At 35.1% G+C, this 21,932-nt stretch overlaps 1 protein-coding gene across 1 annotated transcript; it reads right to left on the bottom strand.

Annotated features, from left to right (window-relative positions):
- Nucleotides 1-996: 996 nt before the first annotated feature.
- On the bottom strand, nucleotides 997-19,584 carry LOC112051252 (probable peroxisomal acyl-coenzyme A oxidase 1). Its single transcript, XM_024089819.2, has 13 exons — nucleotides 19,390-19,584; nucleotides 14,694-14,850; nucleotides 12,334-12,502; nucleotides 9,516-9,639; nucleotides 7,278-7,522; nucleotides 6,536-6,699; nucleotides 6,127-6,289; nucleotides 5,474-5,664; nucleotides 4,943-5,092; nucleotides 4,425-4,530; nucleotides 3,079-3,231; nucleotides 2,415-2,531; nucleotides 997-1,858 (listed from the first exon to the last, which is right to left on the bottom strand). Exons 1-13 carry the CDS (start codon nucleotides 19,523-19,525, stop codon nucleotides 1,715-1,717), a joined length of 2,019 nt encoding a protein of 672 aa, XP_023945587.2. The 5' UTR covers nucleotides 19,526-19,584; the 3' UTR covers nucleotides 997-1,714.
- Between the last annotated feature and the right edge of the window lie 2,348 nt (nucleotides 19,585-21,932).

Here is a 21,932-nt window from a genome sequence, read left to right as displayed (position 1 = left end):
CATATTTAACTTTGCTATTGTTTTATTATAGTGGCTTGCTGTCAAACCAACATGAAGCCAGCTATTATCAACTTATTAAAATAAACATCAAATCAATTGACAAAAGTCATTTACCTACCGTGTGATATCCACCAGGAAGCACCGGATGACATTTGTTACATAGAATCTCAATTTCGTATAATATGTTAACATACGTCAAATATAGCGAATAAGCCTACAGGCCTCCATCTAAATATATAAAAGCAAAAGATCACTCATCACGATATCTCGAAAACCGCTTAACGTGTAAAGATGAAATTTGGCAGGGAGGTAGTTCATAGTGAATAGACGTACTTTGCGAGAGAGTCAGTTAAAGGAGGTCCGCTAGTTATTTTATTATTAGTCAAAAGTTTGTCAACCCATGCTCTGACTTGTCAACCCTCATAGTTAGTACGTTAGCCGTTAGTATTTTTAGTATTTATGGAGTTTGGACCTGGTTTGGTTTTAAAATTTTATTTACAAATCTAAAAAAAACGAAATATAATGTGATTCAAGAATTTTAAAATTCAACCCCTAAAATAATGAAATAGGGGTTGAAAGTTTACATTGGTTTCCACGCGGACGAAGTCGCGGGCGTCTGCTAGTTAACTATAATCACTATCGTAAGCTGTCGATCTATACCCACAGATTACTGAGACACGATTTCCATTACGAAGGATTTTTTTTTATTTATATTCTTCACAAGTTAGCCCTTGACCACAATCTTACCTGAGAACAGAGCAGAGGTAAGTGATGATACAATCTTGAATGGAAACGGGCTAACTTGTTAGGAGTAGGATGAAAATCCACATCCCTTTCGTTTTCTACACGACATCGTATAGAAACGATAGGCGCGCGCATACGGCATACCACTGTGCCACGAAGACCGTCGAAATTAGGCACTCGATCTAGTGCTAAGCAATGTGAGTATTATTTTGCAACAACTTACTTTTTGAATTTAATGAAACACTGTTTATCAACAAACATTTATTTATCGTTCAACAATCACCACATGATAACATTATATATTATATCTTATCACAGAAATTCATTTTATTTACAAGAGCACAATAAACAGCCTCTGAAATACTTACTTTACGTCTACTTGATTCCCTAGGAGCTATCTATATATTTTTTTATTATATGTACATAGTGTCGATTACGTTCCGTACAATAGAAGATTTTTTTCATTATTTATGGAGTTATAAAAAATAAACCTTGGCTGAGTTTGTTGTGGGCTCTACTCAGACCAAGGCGCTTTGGAACCCTCTTAACTTTAATTTTAAATTTTCGACTTTACTTACCACCATTAAATCATGACATAACATGACGTTTCAAAAGTGCTTGTACACCAAGCCTAACTGAAATAAATTAATTTTGAATTTTTATTTCTAGAATGTTTGTAAATGATGTTATGTGCGTAGAAACCATCAAATTATTTTTTTATAAATCCTTGATTAAATTTTAAGTGATATATTATCACACAATTATAATTTCATAGCCAAATATCAAATCATGGTTATAGCAAATTACAGGTATTTTTTGAATTGAAAAATACCTGTAATTTGCGAACGACATTGAAATTATGCTAAATTATCTTTCTATTATTAAAATAGCTCACGATTTAGTTAGAAACTGCCCTGAAAATATATCATGTATCTAAAAAAACTAAAGAATACTCGAATGTCATGAGTTTTCATAACTTTCCTTGCATGAGCGGTTTGATATATTTGTGGAAGCTTGGGTTGACAGGTTCCGCGTTCAATGGACTTTTCTGGGCTTCTTCCATCAATCGTTCATAGACACAGCCGTCATAGGATCCAAGAGATGAATGTAGAATCTACAGAAAATAAAATGTTTTGCGTTAAATCAACCACGAGTAAGTACCTATTTAAAATCAAATGTTTTTATGAAAGATATACTAACATTACATCATTCATCATTATTATGATAAAAACTAGTTAGCCGGCTTCCATCTTTGATTACATCATCACTTACATAATAATAATGTGAGATTAAGGTGAGATCGTAGTCAAGGGCTAACTTATAAACAATAAATAAAAATGTAGATATATTTCCGTCATGTTTCTTAAAGTTTTCAAAACATATGAAAACAACCATAACGTATCATAATTGTAACCAACTGGTTACAATTATGTATAGGTATTAGGAAGAATTTTGAAAGTGAATTTGTTCATAACCATAGTTACAATACAACTTTATAACTAACTTTTCGGGGTAAAAAGTAATCTTGGACATGTTACTTTACAGTCTCTATTTATCTTTGTAAAATTAATTCGATTTCGTCCATGCGTCCTACGCGTCCACCTATCTAAACTGTCACATTTATGAGATTTACTTTTATTTTACAAGATTTACTTCTTTAATGAACAAACCTCATCTCTTAAGTCGAACGCATCGACAAGCGAGACAGCGTTCGGTCTCAACGCTGCAAGGAGCTCTTCGTAGCGCCTCTGCAGATCGTCGAGATCTTGTTTGGATACTGATGAATACTATAACAAAATATAAACCCTAATTTTAGTACTAAAATGTACCTCGTCAATAAATTAATTAATTAAACAAATAAAAAAACCCGACTGCATAAATTATACAAAAACTGAAAAGAAAAAAAACAAGCTCAGTCCAGAAGTGTAGAAAGCAAAGAAAACAGTCGGGACCTATTATATTGAATAGAATGATTTTTGTCTACATTATTTACAGGTCCCGACTGTTTTTTTTTTTGACCTAGCTTCAATTTTTTTTTACAAGTACGAGTCGACAAGATAAGGTATTCATACTAAAACAATAATAGTTAATTTATATAAAAAAACCTTCATGATCTTAAATGTAATAAAACAAAAACTTAATAAAAATTCATATCGTTATCCTCGATAGCATTAAAACATTTCTTAACTATTAGATATTATTTAATAATTGAAAGATTTATTTACCTACATTTTAAAAATTGAATATCAGGAAAACGTAAATTACTAATACGAGTATTAGTCATACTGAGTTCAAAGCTAACAGTGTAAAAATGTAGAATATTTAAATAATTACTTTTAATAAATCACCAGTCTTCTCCAGTGCCCAGTACATAAGATACAGCACCGCCAACTGATGCATCACCGTCTTCACATTAGCGCTCGATGATTTAGTCAACCTTATCATTTCATTCCAATATGTATTAACTAATACAGCCCGACAGTGTGCCTGGAATAAAGTTATAAAAATTTAATTTGCAAATAAAATAGTAGTAGAACTTTATGGGATAGATTTTGGTCGTCGTAGTGCGAGGAAACACCATACTTATTGTACCGCCATACTTATTGTCGCCAAGTAAAACGGCTTTTCCAGTCTCTAAGGATATGTTTGCCGGTAAAATTACATGCACAAGGCCTTACGCTTTAAGTAGTGAAGTAGTGCATGTTAAGACGTGGTGTTAATGTGTCAAAAATTTCAAAAATAATGTCCTAGAATGAAACGGAATTAATGAAAGATGTAAAAATGCTGAAACGTACAATAAAAATACAGGACAAAAGTTCGTAGGTACATACATACATTTAATATACCTATTAAATGATATTAAATGTATGAAGTAAAACGATATCCTGTTATATAACATATCGTAATGCTGATCGCAATTTATGCATATCGTTATCAAATTGTGATATAAAAATATCTGATTACAATGCTGAAATAACAAAGCTGATAATGAAGTAAACAACTGATAACTCAGTACACTTGGAAACAAGGCAAGGTGGAAATAAAAAACCGATTACACTTTGTACACGCAAAGACGCAATTCCAATTAAACCCTAAAAAACAAAAATAATAAACTAGCAGACGAAACAGACGTTGTTCTTTCTATTATATTTTTCAAGTTGTGTGGGTTAAACGAAATGAAACTTTGAAAAAAGAATATTCAAATAAAAAACCTGTTCCAAGTATTGACTTATCAATGGGTCCAAGTAAGTATAATATAAGGATAAGTCCAATGCAAATAACTAGATTTTAAGTAATGAAAGTGTCGCCCGAAAGTTTAAAAAATCATTTAAACAAATTAAAAACATGCGTTTTCATAATTTGCTTAAATTATTTTTTGTTTGTGACTACATCACTACCTATACTTTAAGTATTAAACTCAGTTATTCCAATAATTTATACTATAATTTTAAGAATTTACTCCGATTTTTTTTTGGCGGGCAATTTCAGTCTCTACTTCCATTTGCCAAACTCTACTCAAAAAACTCTAGTAGGATGAATTTATTTGTGTGTGTCAAAAACAAATAAATTCGTGTGTCATGAACAAATAAATTCATCCAATATCGGTCCAGAACGGCGGATTGATTTGAAAATTGACCTAAAGTGAAGATTAGCATATCTCGTCGGTTATTGAGTATTACCTCTGCCGCTGCCACCAACTGAACAGTTGTCATGAGCCATGCGTCTTCATAATCCATCCCAGATTTGATTCGATCCCGTATACTTCTTACACATTGACCTATTTTACTGTAACCAAAAATTATATTGCTTTTAAACATGCTTTGCCCATTTTACCTTATACTAGAAGGAAAAATATTTGACATTATTCAGTAGGCAAATAATAATGGAAATCCTTTTTATTCTTTCTAACATATTATCTTCATTACTTCTAACTGAAGATTGATCAGTTTTTGTTTCTATTAAAATGTCTTTAATAGGTCTTTGTGCAATATTTTGATCCAATGTCCCTTTGACAATTTATTTTATTGAGAAAGAATACAAATAAGGAACTTAAGCTAACTTATTCTAATAACTTTACAAATCATGCCCACGTGGAATGTTGACAAGAATACTGGCTGCAGGAATGGTGGCAAGAATACTGGCTGCAATATATTTTATTGCTATATTCAACGAAATAAACAAAAAAAATATACTATACCCTGCAGCAATTGCTTGGAATGATTGTATAATTCCTTCGTGAGTATTGTCCCAGACTACTCGCTTAGTATTTGCAGTCCGATTCAAATAAGCCACAGTTGGCGTCACATTATTTCCAGATTCTGCTTGCTCCCAAGCTTTCACCAAAAATCTAAAAACATAATGAATAAGTTCAGAATTATTGAAGTAATCAAAAAGGGAAAGGAAGTTTTAATGAACTGAACGACTAAACCCAGCAAAATTTTCTGAAGCCGAAAATTATCTATTTAGAAAATACATTTATAAGACATTTTTATAAAAATAAATGATTTTCATGTTTATAAAAATAAATGAGATCAAAGTAGATTAAAGATACTAAGAAATTTAAACATAATACAATTTAGTATCAAGCAGATGCAGGCGGTTTAAGATCGTGGCGCTTGGAAGACCTGACTAGAGGCAGAAGAGGCAGAAGAATTCTCAAGGGTATGTTTAATTAAACGTTTTAAAATGCCTTGCATACGTGTATTCAGATTACGACAGCTTTACACACCTTGCAGTTTGCAGAAGTAGTACAGTATAATCGCCTTCATAGGTTCTAGTAGCTGCGACAAAGGAGTAAATGAAGGGCAGGTTGGATGACAGCATGTACCCGTGGCCGCCACACGCAAACCTGCACTGCTCTATATGTGAGAGTGCATCCGATGTACTCACAGCCTTCAGACAACTTGATAATGCGTGCAGCTGAAAAAAAAAATCTAATCTAGTCTAGTCCTTCTAAAAAAAAAACAGACGACGGTATACTTTAAATTGTAAGAAGAAAAAATAAAATACTTTTTTGCACACAATAAAACAAATGAAAAATAATCAAAACGAAAAAATAGCATGCAAAGGCGGCCTTATTAATTTTAGCAATCTCTAACAGGCAACCCCTGATGACAGAACGAATAAAGATGCAGTAAAGTATTTTTGGCGACGAACGTACCAGAACCCCTCCTCCCTGTATAAAATCCTGGCTACGCCCTTGACTACTAATGTGAAAATTACTATATTTATGAATACATAGAATCCTGGCTATGACCACGTCTTCTTCTATTGCATCGCCTTCCGTAGTGCTAAACCAACACAATTCGGCAATGTCGAGTGTTTAAAAAAGAGCATGAAGGAGATTGATTGGCCGGTTAAAAACAATATTCAAAAGCATACCTCTGGCAATGCATCAACGTTGCCTTTACGCACGTCAGCCATGACAGCTTGGAAGGTATCCCACAACCACTTTGAAGTAAGTTGGAATGCGTGTGCGGTTGCTATGCATATGAATAACTTGTGCTGCTGAGTTGGATAGTCCAATATTTGAGGCTCTGGTTCACTGGAATAAAGAAACGCAAACACATAAGTCTCCTCCGAAAGTTTCAAAACTATTTCTTGTTAATCGGATTATATCATTTACGAGCTGATTATGACAACCGAAAGAGCAAATCTATGCCTAAAAACCTCGTTTATAATTAACTATGTATACAATATCAAAATAAATCTCTTCTACAATCAAGTGTAAATGAAAGACAATGATCCAGAAAGAAGAAACTAAATGTTATGTATTGCAATTGATACATACTTAGGTCTAAGTTCAGTTTGTCTTCTAACAGCTGAGTACCGGATAGCAATAGTGGCAGCCTTGGATAGATTGAAAGACATTTCGCTCACGAGGGTCACTCTAATGAACACCATTGTACCGTACGTTAGCTTCCCGTGCTTTGCTGATTTCACGTAACAGCCATCCTGGAAATTATCCCTTTGTTTTTATTGAATCAACATCTAATTACAAACCATGTTTAATTAATAATTTATTTATTCTCCTCTAAAAACTGACGAAGCAAAACGTGGGTAGATTAACAGTGTTGCCGCCTGGATTTTTTGCGTTCTCAACTAAATCATGTAAAATATGGATCGATAGTGATACAAAATATACTGGGAAATTTGAAATGAAACTGGAAACTATTATTAACACTTTTTTGTCTTTTTTGTATGTGTGTATGGAAACTTAAAGTGCAATCATGACGAACTCAGGCTCGAATTTTTTTCTGTCGTATATTTTTAAAATATACTGAGAACTTTGAACCGTAAACTATAACTCGGAAAATTCATTCGTAACTCTCCCGATGGACCGCGCGAGCCGGGAGAGGGAGAATTGATGCCCCCGCACGCATGACCTTTTCCCCCGTCGCCCGCATATCATGGGAGTGTCATCAACGAACTTGCCAAGCTTTAAAAACTATTAATACTTTTTTTGTCCTTTTTGTACTCAAAGTCTCGATATCTTTCGTAAATATTTACAATTTTAGAAATCATGACAATACCTTTTCAACTTTGGCATGTTTCATCAGCATGTTCTGTCTAGGTATTCTAAAACTATTAAACCCTAAGAAACCATTGTCTGCACTACTGAAGCCCATTCTTGGTCCGATTTCGCCAACCTTTATACCGGGGAGTGGCATATGTGTATCCAGGTCTCGAATTTGTACGATAAACAGATGAGTTCCGTGACATTCCCCCTGCGTGTATAGCTGGGCCATCACCACACAATGGTTTGCTGTTTTACCAACTGAAACGAAATTTTTAATTACATTTATTTTATCAATTTATTGAGTAAGCTTTAATCACAGAATAGTAGGTACGTATATTCAAGTAGGTACACTGTTTTAATGCTGTAATTTATTTCTCCCGAAAGGGAAATTCCCATGTTATGCTTGTGTTTTTTTATGATTGAACGAAACATATATATTTTTGTCGCTTTTCAGCATAATATTACGTCTTTAGAAAATATACAGGCTGCTCGGAAGTATTTCCCATAACTCTAGGGTTATATTCTTTAAGAAAATTAATTAAAAATATTTTCGGAGTAAAAACATTTCTTTGTAAATAGATCTTAAATTATGTCCCTTATACCGTATCCTTATATTATGACCTAACCAAACTTATTCATTGATAAATATCATGAAGTAGCTTACTAGTGAAGTACGGAGTGCCAGTTGCAATACTTCGTCAATATCGACAGTTACCACTACAATTACGTATTTTCAAATGCAAGGGTAGATAGATAAAGGCATGTGTTACATGGATAGTCGGAATTATTTGGATTTTGTATAAAAACATAAAAGGTTTTTTTTAGTTAAAAAAAATTACACAAACTCTAACTGAATACAGTGCCAGATGTAACTAATTACATAATTCTTTATCAAACTATACTATGCACAAAAATTAAGGGAGCAGAAAAAATATCCAAATTTTTGGGGGATTTTCAACAGGCTGTAACTTATACAAAAATGGTCGTACAGCAAAAAAATAAAAAGCAAATTGTAGCTCTAAGTGTTTAGTTTTTGGATCTGAGTTTGAAAATTTTTTTTTGAAAATATTTTTTGAGTAATCATAAGAAAACCACCGAAAAAAAAAATTTGGATATTTTTTGGGTTTTTTTTTAATCTACGGACGTGGAAAAAAATTTTTCGACTCAACCTCCATATGGACCGGATAGCTTGTTTATTCAGATTTAATTTCGTTTTTTTTAAATCTCGATACGAGCATTTCTCGCTGAGATATCGATGTTTGAATGGAAAAAGATCATTTTGTCTTTGATTACGAAAATTAAGAATTTCGCTCTGAAAATGTCATAATTTTTATCAAAAATGAAAATTTTTTTTTTTTTAGTTTTTCTCTCAATTCTCTATTAGTGACTTGAAAAATTAAAGAAAAAAAAAATATGACATTTTCAGAGCAAAATTCTTGCTCCTTTAATTTTTTCAAAAATTCGATCAAGTGGGAAAAAAAAACGGTTGGCTGGATTGAATTGAAACTTTGTAGGGTTTTTGTGGGTATATTGAACAGTAAAAGGCACACTTAACGTCAGTGGTTTCCGCAATACTTTTGATTGGGCGCTTAATTTTCCAAAAAACGACAAAAAGCCCTTTTTTGGATGCTTTTTCAAATTCATGTAATGATTGAAAAAAATTTTTTTTTTCACAATTCAATTACCAATCCTTGTAGAAAATTTATTCAAGTTTTTAAAACCAACCTCAAAATTTTTGTGCGATTATTGGTTGCTGAGATATTGGTAATCAAAGACAAAATGATCTTTTTTCATTCAAACATCGATATCTCAGCGAGAAATGCTCGTATCGAGATTTAAAAAAAACGAAATTAAATCTGAATAAACAAGCTATCCGGTCCATATGGAGGTTGAGTCGAAAAAATTTTTTTCACGTCCGTAGATTAAAAAAAAAAACCAAAAAAATTTCGAAAATTTTTTTTTCGGTGGTTTTCTTATGATTACTCGAAAAATATTTTCAAAAAAAAATTTTCAAACTCAGATCCAAAAACTAAACACTTAGAGCTACAATTTGCTTTTTATTTTTTTGCTGTACGACCATTTTTGTAGAAGTTACAGCCTGTTGAAAATCCCCCAAAAATTTGGATTTTTTTTCTGCTCCCTTAATTTTTGTGCATAGTATATTTTAACGGTCCTTATAAGACGAGGTTTTCCAACTCATAGCGTTAATGCGTTCCCGCCAAGCTCATGTTAAAGTAAAATATATACGTACGTCCCCCTGCCCACCATTTGTAGGAAGTAATAGTGGGGCTGTGCAGAACGAATTCTTCTTTATCAGGATCGTACGTAGCCGTGGTCTCCAAACCACGGATGAAGGTTCCGTGGCCGAGCTCTGTCTGTAATACAAAGTTTCATTACTCAATATTAACACACTAGCTGACCCCGCGCGGTTTTACCCCGCGTGGTTCCCGTTCCCGTAGAAATATGGGGATAATATATAGCCTATAGCCTTCCTCGATGAATGGGCTATTTAACACTGAAAGAAGTTTTGAAATCGGACCAGTAGTTCCTGAGATTAGCGCGTTCAATCAAACAGACTCTTCAGCTTTATAATATTAGTATAGACAGGTACTATTTTACAACATACATATAGGTTAGAGCCGTGATACCCCAGTGGATATGACCTCTGCCTCCGATTCCGGAGGGTGTGGGTTCGAATCCGGTCCGGGGCATGCACCTACAACTTTTCAGTTGTGTGCATTCAATATCAATCAAGAAATTAAATATCACGTGTCTCGAATGGTGAAGGAAAAAATCGTGGGGAAACCTGCATACCAGAGAATTTTCTTAATTCTCTGCCAATCCGCATTAGGCCAGCATGGTGGACTATTGCCTAATCCCTCTCACTCTGAGAGGAGACTCTAGATCAGCAGAGCGCCGAATATGTGTTGATAATGATAGGTACTATTAAACTAATGATTAAGAGTACCTAGTGTTGTTATTATAAAACAAAGTCTTCCCTATATCTGTTTCTGTCTAAACGCAATAAACTGAAAAACTTCTGAACGGATTTTATACGAATTTTTCTAATTGTCGTAAAAAGAATTAAGTACTTTCATCATTAAAACCCAAAGCGGCTCACTATGAATCACGAATCTCCTCTAAGTATGAGAGAGGTTAGGCCAATAGTCCACCACGGTGGCCCAATTCAGAGTGGCAGGCTTCAAACACGTACAGGGTTAAGAAAATAATTCTCAGAGTTCAGAAAATACTGACGCCATAAAAGATGTAAAATATAGCGGTCGGACACATCACCGAGGGGTGGTGGTTCGATCCTCACCCCGTTGGTCTATTGTCGTACCCACTCCTAGCACAGTCTTTCCCGACTAGTTGGAGAGGAATGGGAATATTGGTCATATTTTAAAAATATATGGCAAATATTCTTTAAAAAAAAAAATATTGGTTTTGCTAAGCGCCTTCATAATGTACACAGCAATAGTTAAAGCATGAGTTATTAGTGTGGCAACTCTCACGTTGAGGCTAAACACCGAAGCTATTGAAAAAAAATACAACTGATTTTTAGTTATTAGTTTAGTTTCAATAGGAATGTCCTTTTTAGAGGCTTATAGGAGATTTTAGAGCTCAACTTAAAATTGGCTGGCGGGCATAGAGTATGTTAATCTATAACGATTAAAATCAGCTGATAATCTTAGCATAAAATAATGTAGGTACAGCAACAAAGTCACTTCCATCTGTACTTTGATCTTGGTTTTACTACGCAACGGGTTTTAGTGTGGTTTTCATAGTCACATACAGTGATCAAGACGAAGGCTTATTTAACAGTGTAACAGTGTTTCGACGGCCTCCGTGGCGCAGTGGTATGCGCGGTGGATTTACAAAACGGAGGTCCTGGGTTCAATCCCCGGCTGGGCCTATGAGGTTTTCTTAATTGGTCCAGGTCTTGCTGGTGGGAGGCTTCGGCCGTGGCCAGTTACCACCCTACCGACAAAGACGTACCGCCAAGCGATTTAGCGTTCCGGTACGATGTCGTGTAGAAACCGAAAGGAGTGTGGATTTTCATCCTCCTCCTAACAAGTTAGCCCGCTTCCATCTTAGACTGCATCATCACTTACCATCAGGTGATGAACTTGTAAAGAATAAAAAAGAAACATTATTTTCCACGCGTACGACGTCGCGGGCGTCCGCTTGTCCCAATATCCTACTAATATTATAAACTCGAAAGTTTGTATGGATGTTTGTTTAAATGATTGTAACTCTTTAACGTCGCAACTACTGAACCGATTTAGCTGAAATTTGGAATGGAAATAGATTTTCATATCCACGAAAATCTATGGTTCCTGCGGTATTTGTAAAAAACTAAATGTCACGCGGACGACGTCCCTAGTAGACCACAACCGACGGTTAGCGATATATGATCAGACTAATAATAATTGGTCAGAGGCAACGATATTTTCCACTATAGATATGTTACGTGCCTACAAAATGACCGCAAAATGTGATCCGAATTTAACTATTTTACATAGCGCACACATGCACAATTTTGCATTTACTTACATTATATATTTAAGTATAATAATAGTTTTAAGTGTAAAACTATATATTAATCATATACTTAAATATATAATGTTGTCTTAAATATAAATCAAGTTGCGTAGTAAAACGGCTTTAATTAATACGTCACTGGCTTTTGTGTGTTTTTGCCACTGCTTTTCTGTTCTGTTTCTGAAAGAACCACGGTCTTTAAATCCTAAAAGTTTATGATTGGACACCGCCCTCAAAGTGATCAGAAGGTAGCACTTTCGGTATTTTTTTGCGTTTTTTAGTTTGTGTGATTTTGAAGTCAGTACAATTTTTTTATTAAAAAGATTTTATTTTTCTGTTTTTAGTGTGTGTGTGTGTGTGTTATGCTTTCGTACGGGCCATTTCGTCATTTTCATTTTAACACAAAATTGCTCAACTGATTTTTATGAAAATCGAATGGGACCAATCTGGAAGTATACTCTTTCAAACAAAAAAAGTATTATTAAAATTGGTTAAGAAATGACGAAGTTATGCGGTAACAAACATACCTGTGCATAAGCCCCGATTATCTTCATGTCCAGAGCCTTGGGCAGCCATTCAGCCATCTGCTCCGGCGTGCTCTGTCCGATAAGCGTCGGCACAAACATGCCCAGGTGAAGCATGAACGGTGAGATGTCCTTGAAGAACGCATCTGCAGTGCGTCTGAGAACTGGGGACCTAAAATTATAATAAACGTCTATATATAAAAGCGAAAACACCCATCAAAAACATAATTATACTTATTCGAAAATCCTATATGTAAATCTTTCATTTTATAGATGACTGATGCTTATAGGTAAACTCATCAAGCATCATACAAGCGGGCGCCCGCGACTTCGTCCGCGTGGAATACAGATTTTCACAGACCCCACGGGAACCATGATTTTTTCCGGGATGAAAAGTAATACTTGGGGGTAGAATTGATCATAATCCTTTCTTAACAGATGCCTACGTTATAACATCTACTTGTATGCCAAATATCAGCCCGATTCGACCAGTGGTTTGGGCTGTGCATTGATAGATCACTATGTCAGTCAGTCATATACATATATATTTAGATTATGTACCTACTTGAATTTTTTTTTAAAATAATTCATCGTAACTGCGAGTTTAAACTGTTAGTATACCTCCTTGTCTGTGTAATATAGTCGTATTTCAAAAGAATCTTATTATTATGATGTTGAACTGCACTATACGACGGTGTACGTATTTAGTTCTAGAAAAGTTTGTAAAATGGTGGTAAAAAAAAACCTTTGGAACCCTCGTAACTTTAATTTTAAGTTTTCGACTATAATTACCACCATTAAATAAAATTATGACGTAACTTGACGTTTCAAAAGTGCTTGTAAACTAAGCCTAATTTAAATAAATGAGTTTAGATTTTTTTGAATTTTATAAGATTATTTAAATAACTTCTTGTAAAATAAATTTACATAAATTAACTGTTTATTAACATAACGGACTAAGAGCCTGCGATAGCCAGACATACTCCTCATTGTATGAAGGTTAACAGTTTGTTAGTCAATGGTCCTACCATGTCCATATGTATGGTAGAAGCTAGTTTACACTTTATTTTAAAAGGGTCTTAAAATGTTTAGTAGCGTACATAGCGTAGATTGAAAAATAATTACATTTATATGTTTTTAGGATATGAATACATAAAAATTTTAGTTTTATAATATTTTTAACACGCCACGTTAACACTAAACCATAACCTTAAACCTTAACCTTAAAAATGTTAGTTAAACGGAGTGTTTACACATCTTTATTACAGTTTTATTACAGCATATAATGTAAAGTAAATCACGCGTAGGTACAAATAGATCTACCTACATAGATATGTAACGAGCAAGGTAATGTTTTTTTACTCGATTTTTTTATAATATGACAGATACTACTGACGTAAAGAAAATGTTAATAATAACGTCTGAAAAAAATTGAACATGCGCCAAAATTTTAGAAGACGTCACTAAAGTTTTGTATAGATTGTGTTAGAAAGTGATAGTCGCTAGGAATTCGACAAGTATTTTTATGCGTTTATTGGAAATGCATCATCATCATGATCATATCAGCCGATGGACGTCCACTGCACGACATAGACCTTTTGTAGGGACTTCCAACATCACGATCCTAAGCTGCCTGCATCCCTGCGACTCGCTTGATGTCGTCAGTCTACCCTGGTGGTCGATTCTTAACACACCTTGCCCCGCGGTTACCGTAACCTCTGCTAGAGCCAGGAAGAGCGGGCTGCCGGGGACTAGGGGCTGTTTGTACGGTCCATAACAAAGTTATGACCAGTACTGACTACGCTGGGCATGTGGGTTGGTCTTCGCTTTTGCCCAACATCGGCCTGAGCCAGTTAATAATTTAGCCAAAGAAATTACATGTACAATAATGTAATTTGTCGACTTAACGGAGGAGTGGATTGTTCAAAGTCGAGAACGATTTGCGCTAATTCGTGGGTCAAATTATTTACGCTTCTACCTTCGCTTCATGTTTCAGAACAATGCCTCTTATGTCTGCACTAGGTACCAATAACTTTGATATTTTCTAAACTTTTTTGGTTAGACCCATACTCATACCCTATGGTATACATATGTTAGCCTGTTATGTCTACATATGTTAACCACTGAACCAGCGAGTCTGCTATCACACTAATATTAAAGAGCCGAAAGTTTGTGTGTGTGTAAGTACGATTGTTCCTCCTTTACGCTGAGGCAACTAAAGCAATTTGGCTGAAATTTGGAATGGAAATAGATTTTATTCTGGATTAACACAAAATCCATGGTTGCCGCGGGACTGAAACTAAATTCGGGCGGGCATTCGCTAGTGGTATATATGTATATATGTATCTAAATGTTTTACTTACTCGAAATTTTCCATTCCCGTAATTTCAAGCATTTCATTCCGGACAATATTGGAGTAGATGCATGATTTGCGTATAGCGTTTTCGTACCTTTCTTTAATACTTAGACATTCATCCGGTATTTCATCCAGACAAGCTCCGTTGTTTAGTGCTATGTCCTCTGTAAATTAAACAGTGATATGCATTACTAATGACTCTTTACCAAAGTTTTCTTACAGTGGAATTCATAGACATAGTAGGGGCACCCCCAGGGGATCATTTAGCTGCTGAGTGTCGAATTTAGCCTCTATTTGTTTGAAAATTTGACACTCAACGGGTGAATGATCCCCTGGGGGTGTCTTACAACGTCTATGAATTCCACTGTTAGTCATCCAGTTCTCACTCAAGTCGGCAATTCCGCGACAAACTGAGCAGAACAGTGTCTTTTTTATTTTTTACAAGTTAGCCCTCGACTACAATCTCACCTAATGGCAAGTGATGATGCATTGAAAATGGAAGCGGGCTATCTTGTTAGGAAAAGGATGAAAATCCACACCCCTTACGGATTCTACACACTTTTTTCGCTTGAAGGTTTCGTTTAGAGGTACGTCTATGCCAGACCTGGACCAATTAAGAAAACCTCAATCAGCCAGCCGGGGAACGAACCCAGGATCTCCGTTTTGTAAATGCACAGCGCATACCACTGCGCCACGGAGGCTGTCGAAATCCTTGTCAAAACCTGGTCGTTTCATTAAAAGTCTGCCTCCAGTATTACAATACTAAGAAACTACTTCAGAATAAATAATAATCCGTGATGTATGAAAGTCTTTACAAAAAACCTCTATGTTCTGCAATAAATGCCCATTAGTTTATGATTATAATGATGATAGTAATTTCTCAATTTTTCACGGTATCACTTCCTATATGAACGCTTAAACTAAATACATATAAATGAAGGACTGGTTTAAATTTAAACACATATTGACACCATACTAAACCATTTAAGTAGGTTATGAGTATGTACAACCAAATAGTCTCTCATTGAATTGAATGGAAATTGTTCAACTTGATGACCGCTTCGAGTTCAAGACAGTTCAGTCCGTTATTTTTGCTTCAGCCTTTGTATTCTCTTTAGGGTTGTGTATCCAAAAAGAAAGAATTTCAGTAGTAGGTAAGCCACAATATATTTACTCTGGTAGAGCTGTGTGTACAGGAGCGTAGGGTGGGATATTGACGCCCGGGGTCAATTGAAAATATCCCTCCCCCCACATTTCAATTACTATTATTTTAAAAATACAATATTTTATTCAATTACCTAATTTACATCGTAAAATCTAAATAAATTACCGCTGCTTCGGAAAGAAGAAGTGTTCTACCGAGCGAGATATTTAGAAGAGGCATCTTTTAGTGCTAGATTTTGTGTAGTGAGTTTTATGAGGCGTGCACCAAAAAACTATAGGTAACAAACCATAACCACGTGGAATGGTGGAATGAATAGTTATTTAATTAAATATTTAATTTAAGTTATCTATGTTATAAGTTTCTTATCCACCACGTTTTTTGTGAGTGTGAGGATACATTTTATCCCACAGGAACGGGAGCCGCAAGGCGTCGGCTAGTCTATACTAATTGATTGTTTGCATTGAATAGACTCTGAAACTACTGGGCCGATATAATTGTTTCACCAATAGGTATATTATCAGCGAGTGATAGGGGCTATATTTAATCCCCATACTCGCATGGGAATGGTAACTATGAGAGTAAAACTGCGGAGTTCTGCTATATTTAATATTTTTATTTTTAATTTATATAATCGTAACTCATGCCGCCCTCCTTCGTATCTGCCCCCCGGGGCAGTTGCCCCTACTGCCCCCCCATTGCTACGCCACTGGCTCTACGAGTGCTCGTCCAGGGCAGAAATAAGGAGATACTTATGTTTGACAAGAAATATTAGTATGCAGATTGCTGCGTATATTATATGCATAGATAACAACATTTTACAACCGGAATACATAATTATATATACGTAATTACTTCCATCATCATATAATTCAACCCATTAAGCAACTCTAGGCATTAGAGGTACCTATCTATTAGGTATATTAAGTTAAAATGTTGGTAAGTAAACAAGTTAACAACAAATAAAGTGTACCTACTTTATCGTTAACAACAAATAAAGTGTACCTACTTTATCGATAATAACATTATCCTCACAACATTATCAATGTGATTGTGTTTGGATGTATCTCTATATAGCAGATACGGCTTTAGGGATTAGGGTGAAACGAGTAAATACCTATTCATACTAATATTCCATTATTTGTAACTAGCGAATTCCCGCGACTTGGTCACAAATCCCTCAAAGATAAAAAGTAGCTTATGTGTTGAACCAGACTATAATCTATCTCTACTTCAAATTTTAGGCGTTTCGGTAGTCGCCGCGTGAAAGGGTAACAATCATTCATACCATCAAAATCATCAGTTTTTTGCAAATCCCGGGAAACCATGGATTTTTCGGGACCATGGATAAATAATCCAGAGTAAAAACTATTTCCATTCCAATTTTAGCCCAATCGGTTCAGTGAAAGAGTAACAAACATCCAAACATACAAACTTTCGCGTTTTTAGTAGGATATCTCGAAGGAATAAGCAATGTTTTCGATGAAATCTCCCAGGGGGCTTGATCTTTTCCGACCCTTGCAGAAATTATCATAGTCAACAGGGAACAGAGAACTTACTTTGGCAAATTATATGATCTTCCTTATAAATCACTCTTTGGTGTAAACCCCATAAAAAGTAGCTAAGTATAGTTTTTATTAAATTTATCGCGAACAGACGGACGTGACGGAGGATTTTTTTTCTCTAATATGTAAGTACCTATATAGTATGTTTATATGTACTTATATTATTGTATATATTATATATTTAGGTTCATAGATAGGTATTTTCCACTATTTGTAAACACTGAATTATTTATTAGGTATTCGTTATTAGTATGAGTATGTGAGAACTTATTTAACGAGTAGAGTACTATAAAATATAAATAGAGGTATATAAAATATAAATGATCTACGAGCAGGTAGGTAAGTACGCTACCAACTTAACAATTTCGCTGCGGTACGAGGTTTTTTGACCTCGTACCGCACCTTATGTGGTGCGGAACGAGGTTTATCGACCTCTTAACTCTTGAAGTCACTAAAATCCTCCTTTGCTGGTACGAAGTCAATTGACCTCGTGCCTCAGCGAACCGGTTAATAATCAAATTTTTAGGATATAGCGAAGGGTTTCCAAGAAGCTAAGGGGCATGCAGACATGATTCCTCATGATATCCCGTGGAAAATATCAAAAAAATACGTTTTGTACTTGGACCCTTGAAACTTGCACCATCTTCTTATTAGGACTTCAAAACACCATGGTGTTGATCTGTCAGTATCCAATGACTCCCGTTCCCGCTATAGCAGTGTAATGCATAAACGTTGCAGGAGCAACCCCAGGGAGCCATTCACCCGCTGAGTGTCTCAAACGCATAGAGATCAAATTCAATACTCAGCGGGTGAACTACCCCTGGGGGCGCCCCCACAACGTCTATGAATTCCACTGTAAGTCATCGGTCCACTGTAGGTCGACCAATACTGCTTTCCCACACCTAACGTCCATCGACTCTTCGAACTACATGCCCCGTTCTTTGCCACTTCAGCTTCGTTACTCGTACTAAAGTTAATTTTAGTTATTTTAAGTGGAAATTTTAAAGCGTAGCAATAGGTAGTGTACTTTTGATCTTTAATTATAATTCTATTCAAAACCGTCGTAAAAACAATGATCGTACCAACGACCTTTTAATACCTACCTACAACAAACTAATAAATTCTAATTCTCGTATGTAGCGTCCATAGTCCATAACTCCATACTAATATAAATAACTAGCGAACGCCTGCGCCTTCGTCCGCGTGGAATTTAGTTTTTCACCATTTCCCCGAGAACCATGGATTTTTCCAGGATAAAAAGTAGCCTATGTGTTAATCCAGACTATAATCTATCTCTACTTCAAATTTCAGGTGATTCGGTTCAGTAGCCGAGGCGTGAAAGAGTAACAAACATTCATACCATAAAAATCATCAGGTTTTCGCAAATAATTTTTTCGGGATAAAAAGACTATATGTTAATCTAGAGTAGAGTATTTTCATTCCAAATTTCAGCCAAATCGGTGCAATAGTTGTGGCGTTAAAGAGTAACAAACATCCAAACATAATCCAAACATCCATACAAACTTTCGCGTTTATAATATTAGTAGGAGAAATGCGAATGTATATCTTGTCAGGTATTTTCACGATAACACTGCTGAACCATTTTTGATACATTCGGCATAGAGACAGATAGGATCTAATAAAAAGGCATGCCTATATTTTGTTCTGAAAATTTTTTAACAGGCTAAGCTGATAAATATAGAAATCCTATTTTTTGGTAAAAATATACTAGTTACACAATATATATACAGCTTTCTTTATTTTAAACTTGACCTTAGATAGTAATGGGATGTTACATTTTCCTCTCCAACTTAGCGAATAGTCTGTTCGAAGATGAGAAAGGCAGGATTCGAACTGTAGACTTTTCGAATGTTAGACATAACGAGTTTTCTATTCTATGATTTTGTTATTCGAAAAAGTGTTTCCACGCAAAGTACTTAACGATTGGAAATAGAAAATCTACAAACAAAACATACCAATTTTTTTCCTCTCCAAAGTTTTATCTTTTCCTCCATCTATAATATTGGTCACTTCTTCAATATTGAAGTTACATTTAAGCCTCTCTCTCGCCAGGTCGGGATGGACATCGCGTTTGGGTCTATTTGCTTTCATGGCAACAACTATGAAAATATAAATAGGTAGGCGAAAACACAATCGCGCTGGTCAGTGGAGGTGCTTGCACTGAAGTGTGTACGTTACCGCGTACATTTGTGCTCACCAAACAAAGGTAATGCACTTTAACAAAGAGCTGGTAACTTGGCCTTCATTGGCAATAAGAACAACTAAATATTAAACGACTTCATAAAAGGAATATAATTTGGTGTTATTTGCTTATTTTCCATCAAGCGGGTTGCAGGGGCGGCCCGAGACTGTGATGTTTGGAACTCTATACAAGAGGCCTATGTCCAGCAGTGGACGTCCATCGGCTGATAATGATGATGATGATCCGAAAATACAATTTTGGATTTGCCCAGACCTTAAAACAGCTTAAACAATGTACTATTTAAACTCGTATTTATAAGTCAAGATTACTTACTAGTACTATACGCATCACGGCCGTGATAGCCCAGTGGAAATGACCTCTGCCTTCGATTCCGAAGGGTGTGAGATCGAATCCGGTCCAGGGCATGCACATCCAACTTTTATACGGTTATGTGCATTTTAAGAAATTAAATATCACGTATCTCAAACGGTGAAGGAAAAACATCGTGAGGAAACCTGCATACCAGAAAATTTTCTTAATTCTCTGCGTGTGTGAAGTCTGCCAATCCGCATTAGGCCAGCGTGATATAGATATATATAATATTTTTACTTACCTTTGCCTTTACCTTTGCCACACCTGCAAACCGATCAAATAATAATTAATATTTTAATCACTGCATCTTTGTGTTTTATGAAAGTTGCTACCAAGTGCTCATTTGAATCGTCTTAATACATTTATTTAGTTTTTTCAACATTAAAAAAAAGTAATGATGATAACTTTTAAGTAAAGTCGGAAACTGAAAATTAAAGTAAAGGGTCCCAAACGCGCCTTGATGTAAAAAGTGACAACTACAGTAGCCGTTAATCTGCTCCTAGACTACTCACTCGCATTCAATCAAGCAAATTGATCTCTTGGACTTTGCACATGCAACGAATTCGTAATCAATAGATAGATATAGATAAATTTACAGCTTACAGCAAAAAGAATTACTTTAGATAAGCTCTGCACAATTGCATTCAATGTTAATCCATTGAATGTTGTACAACGACATATTAATTGTATATTACGTAGTGAGCAGCAATGTATAAAGTACTAATGCCAATAGCATTTAAAATGTACATATAATTTAAGGTCCGAATTAGAAACGATCTGATCTGATTAGTTGTTGGATGATTATGAAGTCGTTTCTTTTCTTCTTCGGTTCTTCTTTTATTCCCAAAATAAAGAGTAGTTATGAGTAGCTCCTCGGTAATGGAGTCTTAGCATCAAGATGTCATGTAGTCGATAATGTCGTCCTGTGGAATAATGTCGTCAGTCTTTCCGTCAAGGGAACGGGAATATTGGTCAAATAAAAAAATATGGCAAATTTTCTATTCTAGAACAAAGAATACAAAAGCAAACCATCAGAAATCTTTACACTTAATCAACATTTTTAAGAAGCTGAAGTGTATATGTTACCGTTAAATTGTAAAATACGTTACTTTATAATCTCACTCGTGATATTATAATCTACCGTCATATTGTGAACTGAAAATATTGATTACAATTAAACGTGCTCTTTTTCGATATATTATAATTATTTTATAATCTACTAGCTGACACCGCGCGGTTTCACCCGCGTGGTTCTCGTTCTCGTAGGAGTAAGGGGATAATATATAGCCTATAGCCCTCCTCGATAAATGGGCTATCTAACACTGAAAGAATTTTTCAAATCGGACCAGTATTTCCTGAGATTAGCGCGTTCAATCAATCAAACAAACAAACAAACAAACAAACAAACTCTTCAGCTTTATAATATTAGTATAGATTGGAAGTGAAACCGTTAAATTTTCAATCAGGATACATTTTACATTTAGTTACAAAAATATTACAGCAGGCATAATAAAAATAGTAAAAAATGGACATTTTTTACTATTTTTATTTTTTGCAACGATTCAATAAGACACAAGGAAGGTTCTTATGAAACATATGAAACATAAATAAACGTAAAGGTAGTAAAAACAACTGAAAGTAGTAAGAGTAACATTTTCATTTCCCACGCAGTCTCTCGGTACAGCTAGATGTAAATAATCTGATCACTTACTCGTAGCTAATTGTTCATTCACAGCTATGACCTTGCAATTTTTTACATCAAATGTTTCACTAAACCTGTCTAAGATACGTTTAACGTTAGGTAGGTATTTTACTTATTGTGTTGTTTCTGATGTAAATATATTTTCATTATTATCAGTCTACTTTTAAATTGCTGGAAATGAGTGTGCACACGAAATGAGCTCGAGTCTCCTCTCAGAATCAGAGGGGTTAGGCCAATTGTCC

This window comes from Bicyclus anynana, chromosome 1 (assembly GCF_947172395.1).
Source record: "Bicyclus anynana chromosome 1, ilBicAnyn1.1, whole genome shotgun sequence".
Lineage (NCBI taxonomy): Eukaryota > Metazoa > Arthropoda > Insecta > Lepidoptera > Nymphalidae > Bicyclus > Bicyclus anynana.
The sequence above is the reverse complement of the archived record's forward strand: the minus strand, read 5'-3'. Positions and strand labels throughout refer to the sequence as shown.